Source organism: Rosa chinensis, chromosome 7 (genome assembly GCF_002994745.2).
Source record: "Rosa chinensis cultivar Old Blush chromosome 7, RchiOBHm-V2, whole genome shotgun sequence".
Taxonomy (NCBI): domain Eukaryota; kingdom Viridiplantae; phylum Streptophyta; class Magnoliopsida; order Rosales; family Rosaceae; genus Rosa; species Rosa chinensis.
The window spans coordinates 26138926-26161144 of NC_037094.1; the positions used below are offsets into that span (position 1 = coordinate 26138926).

General features: G+C 37.0%; 2 protein-coding genes across 3 annotated transcripts; both read left to right on the top strand.

Annotated features, from left to right (window-relative positions):
• Window positions 1-1181: 1181 nt before the first annotated feature.
• Window positions 1182-20412, top strand: LOC112175454 (receptor-like protein EIX2). Of its 2 annotated transcripts, XR_005803111.1 has the most exons (3): window positions 1182-3921; window positions 4117-4171; window positions 20389-20412. XR_005803111.1 is itself a non-coding variant. In XM_024313133.2 (2 exons), the coding sequence occupies exon 1, from the start codon at window positions 1190-1192 to the stop codon at window positions 3911-3913; it is 2724 nt and encodes a 907-aa protein (XP_024168901.2). In that variant the 5' UTR covers window positions 1182-1189; the 3' UTR covers window positions 3914-3921; window positions 4117-4407. The 2 variants fall into 2 exon arrangements, 1 of the variants encoding a protein (XP_024168901.2); XM_024313133.2 differs by lacking the exon at window positions 20389-20412 and having other exon boundaries at window positions 4117-4407.
• LOC112176168 (receptor-like protein EIX2) lies at window positions 18262-20153 on the top strand. The gene is made up of 2 exons (XM_040511404.1): window positions 18262-18841; window positions 18979-20153. The coding sequence occupies exons 1-2, from the start codon at window positions 18262-18264 to the stop codon at window positions 20151-20153; spliced, it is 1755 nt and encodes a 584-aa protein (XP_040367338.1).
• Window positions 20413-22219: the final 1807 nt, after the last annotated feature.

Sequence of the window (22219 nt, forward strand, 5' to 3'; positions counted from 1 at the left end):
ATAAGGCCAATAATGATATTTATGCTAGACAATCCAATGGTGAAGAAAAAAAAATCCACAACCAGTAGGCGTCAAGCCATCAACTCTAACACCTGACAACAGAATTGGGATTTCAAATCTATCAGCCTCTTAAAGTTCATCGCTTTCATAGGTTGTCATTACCGTCCACTTGTTCAAAAACATGTCTGACTCAATGATGGAAGTCCTCCATATTTCTATATATGCATTGAGGGGAACATTAATTATTTGGTCACCGAAAGGTCTAGGCTTGCGGGCAGAATCTCTGAAGGCAAAGGACCTCATGTATTGTGAAGTTCTTTGGATCCACAAAACATGTTTGAACAGCTTCTTCACTTAATCACGTTATTATGTTATTGTTAGAGCAACTCCAACAGCTTCCCTATAATTTTTGTATTATAGAGAAGCAAAAGTCAAACCTTTAGCCTATTTTTCTTCTCCAACTCCAACAGATTCCCTAGTTTACAGTAATCTATAAAATCTCCATATTCTTCTTTAAAATTTTGGAGTTTGCTGTAAATATAGGGAATTTGGTTTTCTCTCTCCTCACTTTCCCTAAAATAGAGATAGTTATAGGGAATCTGTTGGAGCAAAAGAGACTTATTTTTCCCTAAAGTAGAGAAAAATCAAAATATAGGGAATCTGTTGGAGTTGCTCTTAATCGCTATTAGGTCGGACTTTAGTTAAGGTTTTTCGATAATTATCTTTTAGGGAAATATTGGTGGGCTGTGATCGGCATCTTAATAATCCTAGTAATCACTCATCACCTATGTCTCTAATGCTCTCAATAGCAAATTTCTACATTTTCAAATTCAACTTAATTCATGCCATGTTTTCTTTTCTTAAGGGACAAACTTTTCTTATTCGCTACATCATGACGCTTACCAAGTAAATAGACAACGACTCAGGTGATTTCATACGTTTATGAAAACAGTCGTAACCTATTGTGATGGGCCATTCTCTAGATAATCAATGAAGAAAGAACCAATTTCCAAATTATGTCGATCAAGTAAACCAATTTCCAAAGACTTGCTTCGGAATGGACAAAAGCAAGTGACTTGCTGTTTCGACGACAACACATATCTAGTATCCAAATTTTTTTTGCTTCAACTATATATACTTTACTTTGCTGTATTTGCACACCATCTTCATAATCATGTTGTTCAGCATCATGAGTGGTAGGCGTATACATTCTGTTTTGGTTGGGCTTCTATGCCTGGTCATTGCCTCTACTATTTGTTGTTCTAGTAGTGTTGGAACCTCCAGCATTCTGTGCTTGGAGAGTGAAAGACATGTTCTTCTCCGGTTTAAACAAGGCCTTGTGGATGAGTCCAATGCGCTTGCTTCTTGGAAAAGTGAGAAAGATTGCTGCAAGTGGAGAGGAATCGCATGCAACAACCAAACAGGTCATGTCATCACTCTAAATCTCTGTATTTTTTGTGATGATTACATGTATGCTGCAACTCCTTTAATTGGTGAAATTGATCCTTCACTACTTGAATTACGACATCTAAATCACTTGGACCTCAGTTTCAATGATTTTGGAGGAATGATTCCCAAGTTCATTGGCTCTTTGAGTCAATTGAAAGAACTCAAACTTGCACAAGCTAATTTCAGCGGATCTGTTCCACCCCAACTTGGAAACCTCTCTAATTTGCACACTCTTGATCTTTCCTGGAACGAATTTCTTAGTTCTGAAAATATTGAGTGGTTATCTCATCTTTCTTCCTTGAGATACCTGAACATGTCAGGTGTAGATTTGTCAAAGGTTGTGAATTGGCCACAATCTTTAAGCAAGCTCACTTCACTGATAGAGCTTCAGTTATCTTGGTGCCATCTTCCTGATGTCAATCTAAGATCACTTTCCTTTATTAATTCTTCCACCTCTCTTCAAGTCCTTGACCTCTCTCAGAACTCTCTTATTAATTCTTCAATATTTCATTGGATAGCCAATGTCAGCAACAACTTTGTTCATATTCAATTATCAGATAATGATTTACAAGGTCCCATACCAGCTCATGTTTTCACAAGCATGGTTTCTCTAGGCTCTCTAGATCTCTCTGGTAACTTACTTGAAGGTGGGATGACAAAGGCCTTTCAAAACTTATGCAGCTTAGAATCGTTGGTTTTAGCTTCAAACCAATTCTCTGAAAACATTCAGGACTCTTTAGAAACCTTGTCCTGTGCTGAGGACACACTTGAGAGCTTGGACTTGAGTGGTAACTGGTTTTGGGGTTCATTTCCAGAATTGACAGGTTTTTCAAAGCTGAGAGAGTTACGTCTCCATGATAATACTCTAAACGGGTCAATACCCGAGAGTGTCGGGCAACTTTCTTGCCTTGAACATTTGGATCTTTTTGGGAATTCTTTGAATGCTGTCATAACAGAAGCCCACCTTTTGAACCTCTCTAGTTTTAAGCATTTGGATGTTTCTAATAATACAGCGTTGTCTATCAACCTGAGCTCAGATTGGAATCCACCATTTCAACTTGATACGTTAGGCATGTCCTCTTGCAAGGTGGGACCAGCATTTCCAAAATGGATTCAAACGCAGAGAAATCTTACTCGGCTTTCTTTGGATAATGCTAGTATATCAGATTCCTTACCTAGTAATTTTTGGGATCTATTTTCTGACTTAGAGGAATTAGATCTCTCTAGGAATAAAATTCGTGGAAAACTGCCGGATCTGCCATCATTTCCTCCAGGGCTCATCACTTTGTATCTCTCGAATAACATGTTTTCAGGATCCTTGTCTTCCTTATGTGCAACACAGGCTCCACAGTTGAATTTTCTCGACCTTTCTGAGAACCTACTGTCAGGGGAGCTTCCTAATTGTTGGATGTCATTTCAACTATTAGACATATTGTATTTGGGAAAGAATAAATTATCTGGGAAATTACCAAGCTCATTAGGGAATTTAGAGGCAATTAGCGTATTGGGTTTACATAGTAACAACTTTTCAGGAGAATTGCCTTCTTTAAAGAACTGTACAAGATTAACCATTCTTGACCTTGGGAACAATAACCTGTCTGGAAAGATACCATCATGGATAAACCAAAACCTAAAATATTTGAGAGCTCTTCGCCTAAGGTCCAATATGTTCAATGGAATCATACCCTTTTCCATGTGCGGTCTAACCACCATTCATGTCTTGGACCTCTCTCAGAATAATATATCAGGCGCCTTGCCATATTGCTTTAATAACATATTAGCTTTGGCTGATGATGCTACGTATGATATTATGAATGTAGAATTGGTGTGGAAAGGGATAGAGATTGAGTTTGGGGAAAATCTTCAGTTTCTGAGAAGCATTGACATTTCAAGCAATTATTTGGTTGGGGAAATTCCACAAAGCATAACAAGTATGTCAAAGTTGAATTCTCTGAACCTGTCAAGAAACAATTTGACAGGAAAGGTTCCTGAAAACTTTGGGAATTTGAAGAAGTTAGAGTCTCTCGATTTGTCAAGAAACCAGATATCTGGTAGAATTCCTACAAGTTTTTCGAGCTTAAATTTTCTTGAAGTCTTGGACGTATCACACAACCACTTGTCCGGAGAAATTCCACTAGGCACCCAACTTCAAACTTTTAATGCTTCTGCATATATGGGAAACCTTGGACTTTGTGGACCACCACTGACACCAAATTGTTCAGGAGATGGAACAACTCAAGTTGATGATAACAAAGAACATGATAATGATGGTCTCATAAACTTGGGATTCTTTATCAGTACAGTGCTGGGATTCATCACAGGATTTTGGGTGGTCTGTGGTAGTTTAGTGCTAAAGAGTTCTTGGAGATACGCCTATTTCAAATTCCTGGATGATTCAAGAGATTGGGTTTATGTCAAAGCCGTTGTCTACAAGGCCAAAATGCAGGAGAGACTTCGAAGATAAATGGTCAAGTAAGCTTTCTAAATTTTACTTAATTGGTTTTATTTTTTTATTTTTGTGTGTTTGTACAAAATTTACATCTAGATGCTCTTTCAAATTTAGAGTATAATAAGCATATAACAATTGTTTGAAAGCACACCAATTGTTTGTTTATCATTTGAACTGCTGTATTTTGACACTTCATTTTGTTTTTGACACGATGTTAGGAGCTGTTGGCATTCGGGATAATGAGCCTAATTACCCTGTAGCTCAAACTTCAAGGCTGGGATGTTTCGAGATGTCTTTGCTTCCCCTTATAGCAAGAAATAGAATAAATACCATGCTTTGATTCTGTTGACAGATCTGTATAATTATATATATTAATGGACTATATATATGGAGCTGGTATAAGGCCATCCAAATATGTGTCTCTTTAAATTCTGAATCTTTCTGGTTGTAATAAATACTCCCACCTCTCTCTATTAATTTCAAGTTTCTAGTAGCACTCTCTTCCAATATTGATCATGTTGTTGATAGTCAACTTCTTTTAGAATAATGATATCATTATTGGGCAGACCATTTGTAGCCATTTCTTTGGAAAGCTCCTTCTAAGATAGGAAATTCTCCGATAAAGCTGCTAGTACCAGGTGAACTCTGTAGACACCAAAAAATTTAATGAAAATAAAATTCACTAAATAATTCGATCAACACTTGAAATTATGATCGAACAAATTTAGTCGGTATGTGGGTCCCACAAAATGTGCACGTGGCTTATGAGTAAATGGAACCAAGCAGACTCAGGGAATGACACGTGGCAGCATACAAAAAGCCGACGACAATAAATAAATTTGTTCCAACTTAATCAGCTGATATTAAGGCGGATCAATTAAATTAAATCAATTGATTCCAAGTCAAATCAAGTATTAAATTTCGTCCGCTGATTAGATGTCAATTTATTTAAATTGATAATCAAGATAAAAATTAGCCATCAAATTAATTGGCTAATTCCTTAATAGTCGTGATTAAATCAGTTAATTAAAGCTGATTGATTTTATTATGCTATTAATGAATACAATTAAAATCAGCCATCAAATTAATTGGATAATTCCTTAATAATCGTGATTAAATCAGTTAATTAGGGCTGATTGATTTGATTATGTTATTAAGGAAAATACAATTAATTACGTGTCATCAAGGCATTCCAAATGAAGAGAGACGCCGACACTATAAATACCCCCTCTCAACTCGAGAGAAGGACTTCGGCCAAAAAAGAGAAGGAAATACTCTCAAAATTCTTGAAGTCTCCCAAGCACGTGTGAAGAACCCTCAAGCTGCCAAATAGCCGGTTTCTCACCAACTTCAAGTCAAAACATTCGTCACGGGTCGACTCTCGTGACCATCGTCCAACTCAAGATCAAGCGTCAAGCCCTTGAGTGAAATTCATCGTCGGAGATCGAATCAGAGGATTACCAAAGATTGTAACCCGCACTTAAATTAATAAAATATATTATTTTTGTACACGTGTCTGCATCTTGTTTGCTTTCAGATTCTCGTGTTTACAAACTCATATTGGCCAAAGTGGAAGAGAAGGAAATGATAGAGAGATTCGGCATCGTGCTCACTGAACCTCCGTAATATCTAACAAGTCGAGTCTTATGTCGGTCATATATATAGAACACCATGTAAGATTAATATGGATATTATCATTTTAGTTCAATCAAGCATTTAACAACTTGTCAATCTACTTGCAGAATAAGCAATGGAAATCTTGTGGCTTAACTCCAGATTGCCTATCCATTTAAGTATCGAAATGTGTAAGTCATGGAATCTGATAAACTTGGTAACAAAACCAAATGTTTAATGATATACACCTACAATCAAGTGATTCTGTATTGAATGACTTCCTTTATGGGAGGAGGTCAAAGCCTAGACTGAATCATATTAATTTAAGCCTGGTCCCTCCATTCTCATTTGATTATCAGACATTCATACTCGTCCCATAGAGAGCTAAGAGAGTGAGCAGTGCAGAAGATCAGTGTTTTGAGATCAATGGGCTCTTCAGGTTTGTTGATTCTCTAAAGAACACTTCATTTGCATATATGTGTCATTGTGTGTTTATTACAGTCTGATTGATATTGTATTTATGTTCTCTTGTGTGTTGTTTTACAAGCTCCATTTTCAGTTTACACACCAACACATAGAAAAAGGGCTGAAGGAACCAGTCCATGACTTAACATCGGTAGAATGCTACCTTCAATTCCCTGTATAATTATAACCATATTCATTTCTGGGTAAATATGTCGTGTAAATAACCATAAACATTTTCAAAATTGTCCGTACTATTTTTTGTTAACTCCTTCACATCCCTTGTTTCTTCTTTTGCTTTTGGACATTCCCCTGGTTTTTCTCAACTCCTTCACATACCTTGCTTTTTCTATATTAAGGCCAATTTTTTGTTTTTGTTTTTGTTTTTTTGATAAATACAACATTCCAATAGTATGCTCCGGTTCATAGATAAAGAATAGTACAGAAAACTACTCCATTAAAACATTTATGCTCAGAGTAATCTATGCCACATAAAAACACCTCGCCTTGCAGCCAATCTAATTTATCTAACCTTACACGCCGAGCACGCAATTATGGTACGCTAAAGCTAAACACTTCCGCAAAACTCATAGAGACATTTTTGCTAACATAGGCAATTATTCCGGATAAAACAACTAGACCACTATGGGATCTTTCCCTCTAAAAGGGTTAAAGCTTTTGATAGGCCCTACCAGCCTAAACATGAGACCAAGCCCAGGCCAAGTGACAACAAAAACAATGGCAGAAACTCCAATCTGCCTCTGCCAACCCATCACCGTCGCCGCGGTCAAAGGTTTCAGCAGACGGCCCTACCAACATAGCATCAACACCTTCATCCCTGGCCTCTTCACGGACAGCAGGCCAAGCTGATTAGTACCGAAGTAGGAACCCGATCTGGCTCTCCTCCACTACCATCAGCAGCAACGAGGTCGATCAACAAAACTATGAGCATGGCCACCACCTACACTAGATCCCACGTCGCTTTCCGGTAACACAGGTCCATACCACACCAGCGAAAGAGAAGTCCCGATCCGTGTAGAGGTACTTATTACCAACAAGGACACCAACTAAGGAAGCAGGCAACCGCATCTGGCGGCAAGTGTGCTCAAGGCTTTAGAAGAAACAAGCTGACACACGACGACGTTCGGAACAAATGGTAGCTTGCGCAAGGCTAGTGCACCGCGGCGCTCTGCTAGGTTTATTTATTTAATTTTTTTTTTTTGAGGTTTGGACGACAATAGTAACCACACACACACCCTCATGCAGTGTATCCCAGCGTAGCCAGACTAATCACTGCACCGCAAACGCACGAACCTTGGTGTTTAATCAACCTAGGTCCCTCAAATCTGCTGGCCACGGGGTGAAGCTGAGATTCGAACGCTAGACCTGGGGGTTCCAGACTAGGCCGCTCGATCAACACACCACACCACGTGGTTCTAGGTTTATTCTTATAATTAAGCCAATTGATTCCATCGCATAGCGAGCTTCGGTCCCAGCCCGCTTGCTGTCTCCTGGACTGGCTTGAATGATGGGCATTGGCATTGGCCTTCCTCTTTTGATCAAGGTCCACAGGCCGTAACCAACAATATCAACAATATAAGCCTTAAAATTTCTAGCCGTAATTTACACCTGGCTTATCTCCAAATATAAATTTACATAATGTTAGGAGCCTTATCATATAGGTTGATTCTAGTTAATGAACTTTAGATTTTCATAGCCATTGTAAAGTACGCCGACAAGGTGTTTGATGAAATGGCAAACAAATTTTTTTGACAAAAAGAAAAGATGAGGACGTCTTGGACTCATTGCAAGTTTTATCTACAAGTTGCATAAGTTCACAGAAGGCCCAGTGGCCGGAAGATCGTGTCCTAGGGACATAGGAAATATTGAGTGGAGAGGAATAACTTGTGACAAAATGAACAGGAGGTGAGATCGGTCCTCATCTACTTGAATTGTACTTTCAAAATTTGTTGGACCTCAGTTTTATTATGATGGAACTTATGATTCGCAAGTCCATTCGGCTCTTTTGAGTCATTAAAATGGCTCAAAAGTTTTAGTGTACTCATTGTTCCCCAACTTGAATTCTTTCTAATTTGCATACTCTTGATCTTGTAGGTAGTTATGTTACTTTCTACAAGTCCCGAATTTGCAATATCTAGACATGTTTTGTTTTGATTTGTACAAACTTCCATACAAACGTCCAACTCATTTTGATTATGGTCAAGGTCAAGCAAGTGGAATTGATCCACATCAAAGTCTTGATCAAACTTTCGTGTATTTTCATTCAGCTTTGACATCTATTGAAAAACTGAATCCATCTAATTAGAAAATAGAGAAGTAAAAACATTAGAACACACTGAGAGTACTTGATCAAAAGTGGTCTCGTTAAACCATATGTACCATAATCCGAGGGAGACGAAACTCCGAACGAAAGAAAAGGATTACCACAACCCCGCAAAAACACAAAAAACTATTACAATATACCGCACTATAGGATATTATCCCAATAATGTATCCTGTAACGTATTACGTATATATATGTTTGATTGTGACACACGACTATCTTTGTCTATGAAGAACTTGTGAATATGGACAAGATCAACAATAACTACTTGTATATACAAACATAGTCAAGGCGAACAATTTCCAAAGACTTCTACAAAAGCAAATTGACTTCAGTACAAACGTATATTTTGACACCAATTTAAAAGTAAGCAGATATTTAACCATTGGTTTATGACGAATGAGTATGAGTATGCCCCAAATTTGTGATTGTGGATTTTGTAATTAAAAAAGATCAGAACCTGCAGTTCCTTGATCCTTAATTACATGAGGACTTGAAGTTCCTCAATGATCAAACTAACTAGATGACCATCTAAAGTCCTTCACTCATAAGTTATGGTCATGAAGTTTAAACTCGACATTTCATATATATCATTTTGGCCAGAAGTTCAAAATGCATTTGATGTTATTAACAGAGTTCTAACAAAATGTAATGAAATGTAAAGCAATTAATAAAAATGAAAATAAATTAATAAAAGTGTAACCAAATAAATGGGAATGTCGGGTGTTAGGGAGGTTCCTTCACCCAAATTCTATGTGTCAGAAGCTAATATAATGTGGATGCAAATCCCTACTTTGGCGGTAGTCTTATCCAAGGCGGTTCAAGGCTCAAGGACCGAAATTCCCTTTCATGGTATTCTTACTCCGATTCAAGGGCCGTAGGAACTCACTTGGCATGAATTAGAGCCGGTTCAAGGGTCACTAATTCACATCAAGAGGCGTAGAGATCAAGGAATTAGACTACTAAGCTACCCGCCCGCGCAATCACGCAACAGGTGTAAATGACCATGCTTATAACCCCTCGAATACGAAATTGAATGTTTATGTAATTAAAAATTAGAGGGCGTCAAGCCTCTAACTCCTTCTATACATGCTCAAAATACACACCCTAGAGTTGACTAGGCTCCTAGACATGCATTTTAACCCAAGAAAAATAGATATAAGCATCCATCATGTGAAAATTGCATCATTACATTAAATTAGACATCTTTTACACAAAATTTGGGTTAGGGACACAACCCTATCCCTCAACAAGAAAATTACTCACAACCCATAATCATAGACATCAAGATTACAAAATTTAAAGAGAAAAGAGTATAGAAATATAGGAGAAAACAAGGGTAGCCACAATTAGCTAGAAAGCTAACATGACTATCCTTGAATTATAACTCTCACAATTACCCAAATCTTGAATCATGTAGAGGAGAAGCCTTTGATGAATTCTTAAAGTTTTGGGTGAGTAAATCCTTGAAATCTCTAAAATAAAACTAAAGAAAAGAGGAAAAATGAAGGAGAATGAGGAGAGAGAGCAGCCCAAAGGGGCTACCTCTGTTTTGGTGGTGCGGCTACTGTGTTCTCCCCCCGTAGAGGAATAGGGTTTTAAATATATATCGCTGCCTCTGTGTGAAGGTGGAAGGAAAATTAAGGTAGTGGAGAGAGATGAGGAATGGACGGCTGGGATTGAGGAAGTAAAGGAACGGCTTGTGTGAGTGATTGGAATTGAAGAGGACAAATGCCACGTGTCACATGGTGAATGGAGGTGCCTTGCCTTCTCTTCTTCTTGATTGCTTCATAGCCCACGTGCTGCAGCCATAAACCAAACCACATACCATTTGCTTAATTAATTAATCATGCCAAACCATGATTGATTAATTAATTAAACAACCACTTCTCTTTTTTTCTTTTTTTCTCTTCTCAATGCACTTTCGCATATATTTTTCGGAGACAATGAGATTCTACTTTTTTTATGGCATCGATCACGGTTGACATGGCGTTGACTATTTCATCTTTTTGTCAGAAACTCCAATTTGCTCCAATCTTTTGAACCAATTTCTCTCGTTTCCGCACAATTCCGCTTATTCTACAAAATAATAAAAAATAAATTAATTACATATTAATTGACATGTGGATTAACTTATTTCTAGTGTTTTAGATATAATTACATGCATATAAATGCGTATAATAAAAAACGTATCATACTCAAATACAAAAACTAAACAGATGAAACGTCATGGTGCTGGAAGTAAGTAAACATTTATTTAGATAATTGTAATTATACTATATAAGGAACAATTGTATGTATATAAAATAAAAGATGGCAACCCTGTATGATTATAGGATTAATTTCAGTTTACCCCCCTGAGGTTTGGGGGTGAAACAACTTTCAATTTTGAATTTTTACCCCCTAAACTTTTCAATTTCAATCAGCCGTGTCCAATTTTTACTGTTCCGTCCAAATTGGACGTTAAGTTTGACTTTTGAGGGTTAAAATGGTCATTTCAAATTTTTTTTAATTTTTTTTTTCTGCTTTTTAGTTTTTTTTTTTTTTATAATTTTTTCTCCAACCTATATACCACAAGTTATAATAGGTTTATAAAAACAAAAAAAATACTCTAGGTAGTTGAAAGCCGCTCGCTGGTCTACGATATTTGTGACATATCTCCGATAGAGTGAAGAAATTAGGATATATCCCAAATAAAGTGAAGAAATATTTGTAAAAAATAATTTTACACTTTATCTGTAAATAAATATCTGTATATTCCCAATAAAGTGAAGAAATATCTGTGTAAAATCATTTTTGGTCTGCGATATTTGTGATATATATCCAATATTTATCTGTAAATAAATATCTGTAAAAAATGATTTTACACAGATATTTCTTCACTTTATTGGGGATATACAGATATTTACAGATAAAGTGTAAAATCATTTTTTACAGATATTTCTTCACTTTATTGGGGATATATCCTAAAATTCTTCAATTTATTGGACATATATCACAAATATCGTAGACCAAAAATGATTTTACACAGATATTTCTTCACTTTATTGGGAATATACAGATATTTATTTACAGATAAAGTGTAAAATTATTTTTTACAAATATTTCTTCACTTTATTTGGGATATATCCTAAATTCTTCACTTTATCGGAGATATGTCACAAATATCGTAGACCAGCGAGCGGCTTTCAACTACCTAGAGTATTTTTTTGTTTTTATAAACCTATTATAACTTGTGGTATATAGGTTGGAGACAAAATTAAAAAAAAAAAAAAAGAAGAAACAGAAAAAAAAAAAAAAAAAAAAAAAAAGAGCAGAAAAAAAAAAACAGAAATATTTTTTTATTTTTTTATGTTGAAATGACCATTTTAACCCTCAAAAGTCAAACTTAACGTCCAATTTGGACGGAACAGTAAAAATTGGACACGGCTGATTGAAATTGAAAAGTTTATGGGGTAAAAATTCAAAATTGAAAGTTGAGGGGGTGAAATCATTTCACCCCCAAACCTCAGGGGGGTAAACTGAAATTAATCCATGATTATATAACCATATGCAATCCAATGTTTATGGACGCATGGATGATCTCAGAGTAACAATTATATCAGTGCAAGCTTAAGTGAACCACATGTATAATTACGAAGCTTTGATGGAAAAAAAATATATAGCGAACCCAGTACACTATAGCTAATAAAAGAAGAAGAAGATGGATCTTGACAAAATTGAAAGGTGCACACCGCTATGAAAACAGATTCAATATATTTGGAACCGATGCAAGCTTAAGTGGTATGTGTAATGGAAATTGTGCTATCATGTCAAGAACAAGATTGGGAGATCGACTTCCACATCGCACAATGAATGAAGATATTAAACTCATAGATCAAAGTTAAGGTCAAAAGCAACAAGGCTGCACCAAAAACTTTAAGATCATCATGGAGTCTAAAAAAATAGAGCAAGCGTGTTGATAATGTGTTATAAAGTAGAGAAAAGATGAAGAGAGAATAGTTTGGGGAGAAGTAGAAGTGTTATCATTCAGTCTCATTAACCTCCTTTATATAGAGGTAGGGTTTACATCAAAGTACATAACTAATGAGTATTTATATGGACATCCACATAGATAATAATATTTACAACAATATATATATATATATATATATAATATGGAAGATGACTTTAGGTCGATAGGGTGTTGTGCTAGAGTGGTTACACTATGGTGGATTATCACTCACAATTGATCCCACAAATAATCTCACATATGTCTGTTCACCCACATTGACTAGTAATCCAACGGTATTTGATAGAAATTGACAGTCAATTAACTAAACTAAAACATACATACCATGAAACATAAATGCAACAAGCATAAATGCATGACTGTATTCCTTCATGAGTTGATCACCAAAGATACTGTGAACAGTGGCCATACATTGCAAGAGTAATTAAGAATGCTAAAGCCCGGTAGGAAATGCAATTGGAAAGATTGGGCTTTCAAATTCCTCAGCGAATTGTTCAATATGCCACCGCTACAAGGTTGAGATAGCCACGAACGGGAATTTTCTCGTGAGTGAGTTAGAGAGAGATTCTCATGTCTACCCTAGTAACTTGTGGTATAGTTTGTAACTAAAGCTGCAAAGTGTTTAAAGCTTTTTTTTTTTTTTGACTTTGTCAAGGGGAATCCAAAGGCTTCCTAGGCCCAAGATAAATCCCTTCGGCGCATGTGAAATACTCCAACTATGCATTGCAGCACAATGTCTGGCCACTTTGACAGATTCGGGGTTCGAATCTTGGTTGGGGAGCACACCCAACTAAGTAAGAACCATTAGGCCATTTGCAGTGGTTCAAAGTGTTTAAAGCTTAATTGGAATATAATCTAACAAAAGTTTGACTTTTCATTTGTAATTATATATCGAGATATCTAGGAAATTTTAGCAAGCATATAAATCTTATATATTCTTAACTAAAAAAATCTACAATTAAGTCAAGTTCTAATAAAAAATTGCTTTGGGAGGTTTGCTCCTCTTTTTTCGGAGAAGAGAAATCCTTGGTCTCTCTTCTTGCACCCGTATTCCGTTCGGCGGCGCGTCCTCTGGATGTCGTAGTTGGATGGTTAGGTTTCGTTCAGTCCACAAGTGAATGTCCATGGCGGCAGAAGGAGGAGCGACGGCGGAGTTCTGGTTTTCTGAGGAGAAGTCTGCAACCACCGTTTTGCAACTTCGAAGGGTGGATCGGCCTCTCTTCTCCGGGCGTTTTGGTCTCTGTTGCCGGGTGTGCCAACCTCTGTTGATTGGTGGTGGTCGTGGGAGCCGGGTGCCGGTCTCAATTGCCGGGCGGTCAAGCCACTAGTACGGAAATTACCAACATCTAGGTCCTAGCGGCGATGTTCAGAGATGGTGAGGTGCGGCCACGGGTTGACTCTGACATGGTTCGTCAGGGGCAGTGGCGGCGGTTTTTTTTTTTTTTTTTTTTTTTTTTTTTTTTCTTTCAGACGACAAGGGTGGAGGCAGATTCAAATGGGGAAGTCTGGGACATGGGCTTTTCTTGTTTCTTTGTGCCTTTGCTTGTGTTTTTGAACTAGGTTTTCTATATTTTCAATATTTGGTTTCAAATCTAGGTGTATATTATTTACAATAATTTCCTACCATTACTTGGTAAGGACATGTGGGCTCTGTCCAGGTCTGCATACTCAGTATGCCTTGTCTGCCCTGGCGAGGCGGTAGATCATGAATTGGTTGGAACCTCCTAGTGGCAGGATGAAGCGATGTGTCGTTGGATTTATTTCCGGTCGTCAGCATATTGGGAAAGCTACTTTATTGGTTTTATGGCATTGCTTTAACTTTCCAATATGTCATCGTTATTGTAAAGCAATTGGAGTAGTTGACATGACACTCTTTGCTGTTTGGTGCATATTTGAATACATTGTCGTTGCAGAGACTCCTGTTATTATTCAGGAGGTCCTCTTACTATGTATTGTAATATAGGGTTAAGGCACTATGTCCCCCTATGTATTCATCAGTTTTATTAATCGGAAACAAAAACGAAGATATATTGATACCACAATATAGGGTTTAGGCACTATATCCCCCCTATGTAAGATAGAGGTTGATGAATCCGTTCTTCTCATTCTCGCTGCACCAGATAGAAGTAAATGAAGCTCAGATCAAATGGCAATCGAAAAAAAAAAAACGAAGATATATAGATACCTGATCGGCGCTTCGATCTGATGGCGGCGGGGATAATGAAGACCGTCGCCGGAGCTGTTGTGATTATGTACTACATGTTTGACCGGAATTGCTCACAGACCTCCCAAATCTTTAACACTAACACCACAGCTCACAGACCTCCCAAATCTTTAACACATACACCACTAAATGATCTCCCAAAACCAAACCCAAGATGATCTCCAATCCAAGAATCCTCACCCGAATGCTCGACCCGAATTTGACCCTGGTGGAGCCCCGGACAGGCCAACACTGCCGGCCCGGACTTTTGCTCGACCTCACACAGTCCCTTAGGGTTTTCCACTGTCACAATCGTATCAAACGGCTTCTAATCGTTGAAATTGAAGATGATGATCTTGTGGAGAAGAACAACTACGATTCGGTCGCCGTGGAGCCTGACCAACTTGACCTCGGACCGGAACGAGCGCTCACTAACGCAGCGGGACTGGCAATCTTCATAGATCATGACCTTATTGGGCGGGCAGAACAAGGAAGCCGCCATTTGTTTTTGATCGGAGCAATGAAGGGGGCTCTGGGGCCATGGTGGTGGAGGAAAGGATTCTTGGATCTGGGTTGATTAAGATCAGGTCAGATTAATTATCCCCGATCAGACACACATACTGGATTCTCTATTGGCGGCGACAAGCACGAGGTGTGCTCGTTAGAGGTAGAGGACTTGGGTGGCTGGCTTAGCCATGTAAATTGGGGTGATGGCGGAGATAAACATAGGAGGGGAGAGAGCTGGAAGAAGAAGAGGTAAAAAGAAAAAGAAAAAGATAAAAAAAAAGGAGAGAAAAGAAAAAAATAAATTAAAAAAAGAGTAAATAAGGGTATAATCGACATTTTAGCGTCAAATTAATGCCATGTCAGCAAAATAACGGGGTCTTTGACGGAAAGTTGATGGCAGAGACCAATTGGGAGGAAATTGAGAGTTCAGGGACTTTTTAGGTGAAATTCAAAAGTCAGGGACTGAAACGACGAAACCTATATATGGAGTAAACAGTAATTAACTCATTATTAATCAAAACTTGAGGGCAACCGCACAGCCCTTATTTAAAAATAAAAATAAAAAAACTTAAAAAATCTACACTCCCAAATCTTGTTAACCTCCGATCCAAATGCTTCTTTCACAAGATACCATATCCAATAAAAGATCGAGTAGCTATATATTAATCAACCTGGCATTTAACGCCATGAGACCAAGAAAAGTGTTCATTGCCAAAACGATTACAATCAATGAGATCCTACAAGGATAGCGGAGATTGCAACTCTATTTATATAAAGATGGGTCTTTAAAAAAAAAAAGATGGGTATTGGGTAGGGGTGTGCAAAACACGGTACAAACTGGCCAAATCAATCAAAACCGACCGGTAAATATGGTTTGATTAAGGTTTTTTAACTTTAAAAATTGAAAGCCGGTTCAATACTGAACCAAACAATTTATGAATTGGATTGGTTTGGTTTCTTTTTTGTTTAAACCGCGGAACCCGAACCGACCAGTATGTTTGAAATATAATAAGAAAAAGTGATAAATATATATATATATATATATATTCATTTGTCCAGTCGTCGTAAGTAAGTTCTAAATATCCAATTATAACTTTATTCTCAAATGATATACTACCATATCGAATCCAATGCCCAAAGGCCTAAAAGTCTAATATATAATCGCTACGATTAATTTGATCATCTCATATCACATATCTCAATCTCTCATTCTCTAACCTTTAATACTACCATATTAAGCTAGTATTTATAGCTAAACCATCAAATAATTTAATCACTTTGAATCTATTCTAGATTTTGGTTTTTGAATATTAGTTTTGGATTTAATTATTGTATTTTGAATTTAGATTAGGCTTATTTAATATAATTTTTATTATTTAGATTGAATTTAACTAGAATTTTTTCATAAATAGTATGTTAATATAATATAGGTTAAAACCGCCTAACCGACCGAACCAAACCATCTTTAATTGGATTGGATTGGATCGGGTTAAGGTTTTTTTTTTAAATGACTGGTTGTCCAAAATGCTTAAACCGCTCACTTTAGTATAGAGACGGTTTAGAGTAAAAACCGAACCAATCCAATCCGTGTGCAGCTCTAGTATTGGGTAAGGTATGTAAAATCACTTAGATTTTAGTAAACCCTTCCTAGCATGCCTTGCAAAGCTGTAAAATGTGGTAAGAACTAAACTTGAAAAGAAATTCTTCGTAGGAATGTGTATACATCATGGTTTTGTTTACCAAGATGTAAAGTAACTCCACGAACAAACTATCTGGATTTTGAAGGAGCCTTCTAACTGCATCCAATAATTTGATCACTACACCCACAGACCCAACTCCTAAAACAAATTTCAAATTTAAAAAAAAAAAACATTTTGAAACTGCTTTCCCCTTTGGTTTTCAATTTCACCCTTGTTTGATTAATTTGTCTCTACATTAACCCATCCCCTCTGTTATTACTGTGTTGACTGAACCTTTTTTTTTTTTGCCCCAACTCTGTTTTGATTTCTGACTGTGACTTTCATATTAAACTAACCACTGAATGGACAACCCAGATGATTTCGATCATAAACGTACAAAACACTTGTAACCTATTGTGCTGGGTTTTATCGAAAAAAACTTATTGTGCTGGGTCATTCTCTAAATAATCAATGAAGAAAGAAGCAATTTTCAAATTATGTCGACCAAGTCAATTGGTTTCCAAAGACTTGCTTTGGAATGGACAAAAGCAAGTGAATTGCATTTTCCACGATTATACATGAGTAGTTTCCAAAATCTTTTTGCTTCAACTATATATACTTCACTTCGCTGTTAATTTGCACACCATCTTCATCAGTATCTTCATAATCATGTTGTTCAGCATTATAAGTGGTAGGCGTATACATTCTGTTTTGGTTGGGCTTCTATGCCTGGTCATTGCCTCTGCTATTTGTTGTTCTAGTAGTGTTGGAAGCTCCAGCATTCTGTGCTTGGAGAGTGAAAGACATGCTCTTCTCCGGTTTAAACAAGGCCTTGTGGATGAGTCCAATGCTCTTGCTTCTTGGAAAAGTGAGAAAGATTGCTGCAAGTGGAGAGGAATCGCATGCAACAACCGAACAGGTCATGTCATCACTCTAAATCTCCGTAATTCTTTTGATGATTCCAAGTTTGGTGGAACTCCTTTAAGAGGTGAAATTGATCCTTCCCTACTTGAACTGCGACATCTAAATTACTTGGACCTCAATTTCAATGATTTTGGAGGAATGATTCCCAGGTTCATTGGCTCTCTGAGGCAATTGAAAAAACTCAATCTTGCTCATAATAATTTTAGTGGACCTGTTCCTCCCCAACTGGGAAACCTCTCTAATTTGCACACTCTGGATCTTTCCATGAACCAATATGTTAGTTTTCAAAATCTTGAGTGGTTATCTCATCTTTCTTCCTTGAGATACCTGAACATGACACGGCTGAATTTGTCTGAGGCTGTGAATTGGCCACAATCTTTCAGCCAGCTCACTTGACTGACAGAGCTTCAGTTATCCCATTGTAACCTTCCTGATGTCAATCTAAGAGCACTTTCCTTCATTAATTCTTCCAGCTCTCTTCAAATTCTTGACCTCTCTTCTAACTCTCTTAATTCTTCAGTATTTCATTGGATAGCCAATGTCAGCAACAACTTTGTCCATATTCAATTATCGGATAATGATTTACAAGGTCCCATCCCAGCTCATGTTTTCACAAGCATGGTTTCTCTATTATCTCTAGATCTCTCTCGTAACTTGCTTGAAGGCGGGATACCAAAGGCCTTTCAAAACTTATGCAGCTTAGAATCGTTGGATTTAGCTTCAAACAAATTCTCTGAAAACATTCAGGACTCTGTAGAAACCTTGTCCTGTGCTGAGAACACACTTGAGAGCTTAGACTTGAGTGGTAACTGGTTTTGGGGTTCATTTCCAGAACTGACAGGTTTTTCAAAGTTAAGAGGGTTATTTCTCTACGATAACACTCTAAATGGGTCTCTACCTGAGAGTGTCGGGCAACTTTCTAGCCTTGAATATTTGGATCTTTCTTGGAATTCTTTGAATGCTGTCATAACAGAAGCCCACTTTTTGAACCTCTCTCGTTTGAAGAATTTGGAAGTTTCTGTTAACCCAGCTTTGTCTATCAACCTGAGCTCAGATTGGAATCCACCATTTCAACTTGATTATGCGTTAAGCATGTCCTCTTGCAAGGTGGGACCAGCATTTCCAAAATGGATTCAGACGCAGAGAAATCTTATTTATCTTTTTCTGGCTAATGCTAGTATATCAGATTCCTTACCTAGTAATTTTTGGGATCTATTTTCTGGCTTAGTGGAATTAGATCTCTCTCTGAATAAAGGAAAGCTGCCGGACCTGCCATCATTGATTCATTTCCTCCAGGGCTCATCGCTTTGTATGTCTCGAATAACATGTTTTCAGGATCCTTGTCTTCCTTATGTGCAACAGAGGCTCCACAGATTCAAATTCTCGACCTTTCTGACAACCTACTGTCAGGGGAGCTTCCTAATTGTTGGATGCCATTTCAACAATTAGACATATTGTATTTGGGAAAGAATAAATTATCTGGGAAATTACCAAGCTCATTAGGGAATTTAAAGGGAATTATCATTTTGGGTTTACACAGTAACAACTTTTCAGGAGAATTGCCTTCTTTAGAGAACTGTACAAGATTAACCATTCTTGACCTTGGGAACAATAACTTGTCTGGAAAGATACCAACATGGATAAACCAAAACCTAAAACATTTGATAGCTCTTCGCTTAAGGTCCAATCAGTTCAATGGAATCATACCCTTTTCCATGTGCAGTCTAAGCACCATTCATGTCTTGGACCTCTCTCAGAATAATATATCAGGAGCCTTACCACATTGCTTGAATAACATTTTAGCTTTGGCTGATAATGCTGTATATTATATTAAGAATGTCAAATTGGTGTGGAAAGGGATAGAGAGAGAGTTTGGGGCAAATCTTCTGCATGTGAGAAGCATTGACATTTCAAGCAATTATTTGGCTGGGGAAATTCCGCAAAGCATAACAAGTATGACAAAGTTGAATTCTCTGAACCTGTCAAGAAACAATTTGACAGGAAAGCTTCCTGAAAACTTCGGGAATTTGAAGAAGTTAGAATCTCTCGATTTGTCAAGAAACCAGATATGTGGTAGAATTCCTGTAAGTTTTTCAAGCTTAAATTTTCTTCAAGTCTTGGACGTATCACACAACCACTTGTCAGGAAGAATTCCTCTAGGCACCCAACTTCAGACTTTTAATACTTCTGCATATATGGGAAATCTTGGACTTTGTGGACCACCATTAACACAAATTTGTCCAGGAGATGGAACAACTGTAGATGATGGAATTACGAGAGGTGGTGAAACTGATAACAAGGAACATGGCAATGACGGTCTCATAAGCCTGGGATTCTTTATCAGTAGTGTTTTGGGATTTGTCAGTGGATTTTGGATAGTCTGTGGCAGTTTACTGCTTAAGAGCTCTTGGAGATACGCCTATTTCAAGTTCTGGGATGATTTAAAGGATTGGATCTATGTCAAAATGGCTGTGTACAAGGCAAAAATGCAGAGGAGACTTCAAAGATAAATGGTTATCTAACTTATTTGTTTCTTACATTTTTGTTGTTTTACTAGACTTACGATTTAGATGCTCTTTGAAATTTAGAGTATAAGCATATAGCAATTGTTTCAAAGCAACAATTGTTTGTTCATCATTTGAACTACTGTTTTTTGACTCTCTTCATTTTGTTTTTGACATGGTTTTAGGAGCTTCTGGCGCTGAGGGGGAATGAGCCAAATTACCTTGTAGCTCAAAATTCAAGGCTTAATGTGGGATGTTCCGAGATGTCTTTGCTACCCTTACAGCAAGAAATAGAATAAATACCATGATTTGATTCTGTTTACAAATCTGTATAGTAAATGGACTATATATATGGAGCTGGTATAAGGCCATCCAAATATGTGTATCTTTTTAAATTCTGAATCTTTCTGATTGTAATATATACTCCCACCTTTCTCTATGAATTTCAAGTGTCTAGCACTCTCTTCCAATATTGATCATGTTATTGTCAGTCAACTTGTTTTAGAATAATGATATCATTATTGGGAGACGACTATAACCATATTCCTTTCTATAAGCAAGTTTAATTTGTAGGTACCAACATTTTCAATTGTCCGTACTTTTTTTTGTTAGCTCCTTCATATCCCCTGTTTTTTCTTTTCTTTTTTTTTGAGAGAAAAAGAACATTCATTCAATCACCAAAACCATACATTTGGAGGGATATAGACCAAAACTCCAAAAGAAGACAGTTACAGATACCATGAGCCTAGGGGTCGTCAACGGCGGGCTTGGGCCGGGCCGGGCCGGGCCTTGTTATATTTTTAAATAATTGCGGGCCGGGCCGGGCCGGGCCGGACTTTATTAAAAATCAAAGGATCCAAGCCCGTCCATATAAAGCGGGCCTTGCGGGCTTTTTCGGGCAGGGCCGGGCTTGGCCTTGCGGGCTTTTTTGGGCCGGGTCTGGCGGGCTTTATTTATAAATAAATATTTAAAGACACAAGTATTTTTTTTTTTTTAATCAAGCTTTGGAAATTCAATGGATAATGATCAAATACAACCAAAGATAACAATCTATATAACTATATTGTACCAAAAAAATCTATATTTATATATAGATACTAATTTGTTGATAAATAAATTTTTAAAGACACTAATTTTTTATAAATCTATATTTATACATCGTACACTCCAAAGTGCTACATATAGCAATTCAAAGAAAATGAGAAACCGACCGTTGGATGAGTTTATTACAATAAATTATGAGTGTGGTAAAAAATTTAGCCAATTTCACCATATTTTTGAATCCGATCGGATTGGTCAACCGTAGTCACTTATATGTTTTATTGGTTGACCGATGGCGTGGCAATCGCGAAACGTGCTTATTTTTTCACATCACGTTTGTATATATTCCATCGATGGATGTCCGTGGACATAAGATAAAAAAAAAAAAAAATTTAATTACAAACACATTGGACTATACCAATTTTATTCCTAAAGTTATATGACTTATACATTGCATTTAAATTGTTTAGGTTCATTCTAAAGCAACCATGAAGTGGAAAATGAATTCGGAGAAACCAACCGCTTGATGGAGAGATTGTAATGTTTTATGGTGGTTGTAGAAAATCCAGCCAATTTGGTTCACGTTTCGAATTCGATCAACTAGGTCAAACGTAGTTACTCTTATAAACCTATATTTATATATCATACACTCCAAAGAGCAACCCCTATCAATTCGAAGAAAATGGAAAAACCGACCGTTGGATGAATTTATTACAATAAATTATGAGTGTGGTAAAAAATTTAGCCAATTTCACCATATTTTCGAATCCGATCGGATTGGTCAACCGTATTCACTTATATGTTTTATTGGTTGACCGATGCCGTGACTACCGCGAAACGTGCTTATTTTTTCACATCACGTTTGTATATATTCCATCAATGGATGTGCGTGGACATAAGATAAAAAAAATTAATTTTAATTACAAACACATTGGTCTGTACCAATTTTATTCCTAAAGTTGTATGACTTATACATTGCATTTAAATTGTTTAGGTTCATTCTAAAGCAACCATGAAGTAGAAAATGAATT

Bases quoted from the DNA above. Each gene is read 5' to 3' on its own strand.
- LOC112175454 (XM_024313133.2), top strand. From the start codon at position 1,190: ATGAGTGGTAGGCGTATACATTCTGTTTTGGTTGGGCTTCTATGCCTG.
- LOC112176168 (XM_040511404.1), top strand. From the start codon at position 18,262: ATGGTTTCTCTATTATCTCTAGATCTCTCTCGTAACTTGCTTGAAGGC. The intron at 18,842-18,978 runs GTAATTTTTGGG...ACATGTTTTCAG, and splicing joins TATATCAGATTCCTTACCTA to GATCCTTGTCTTCCTTATGT.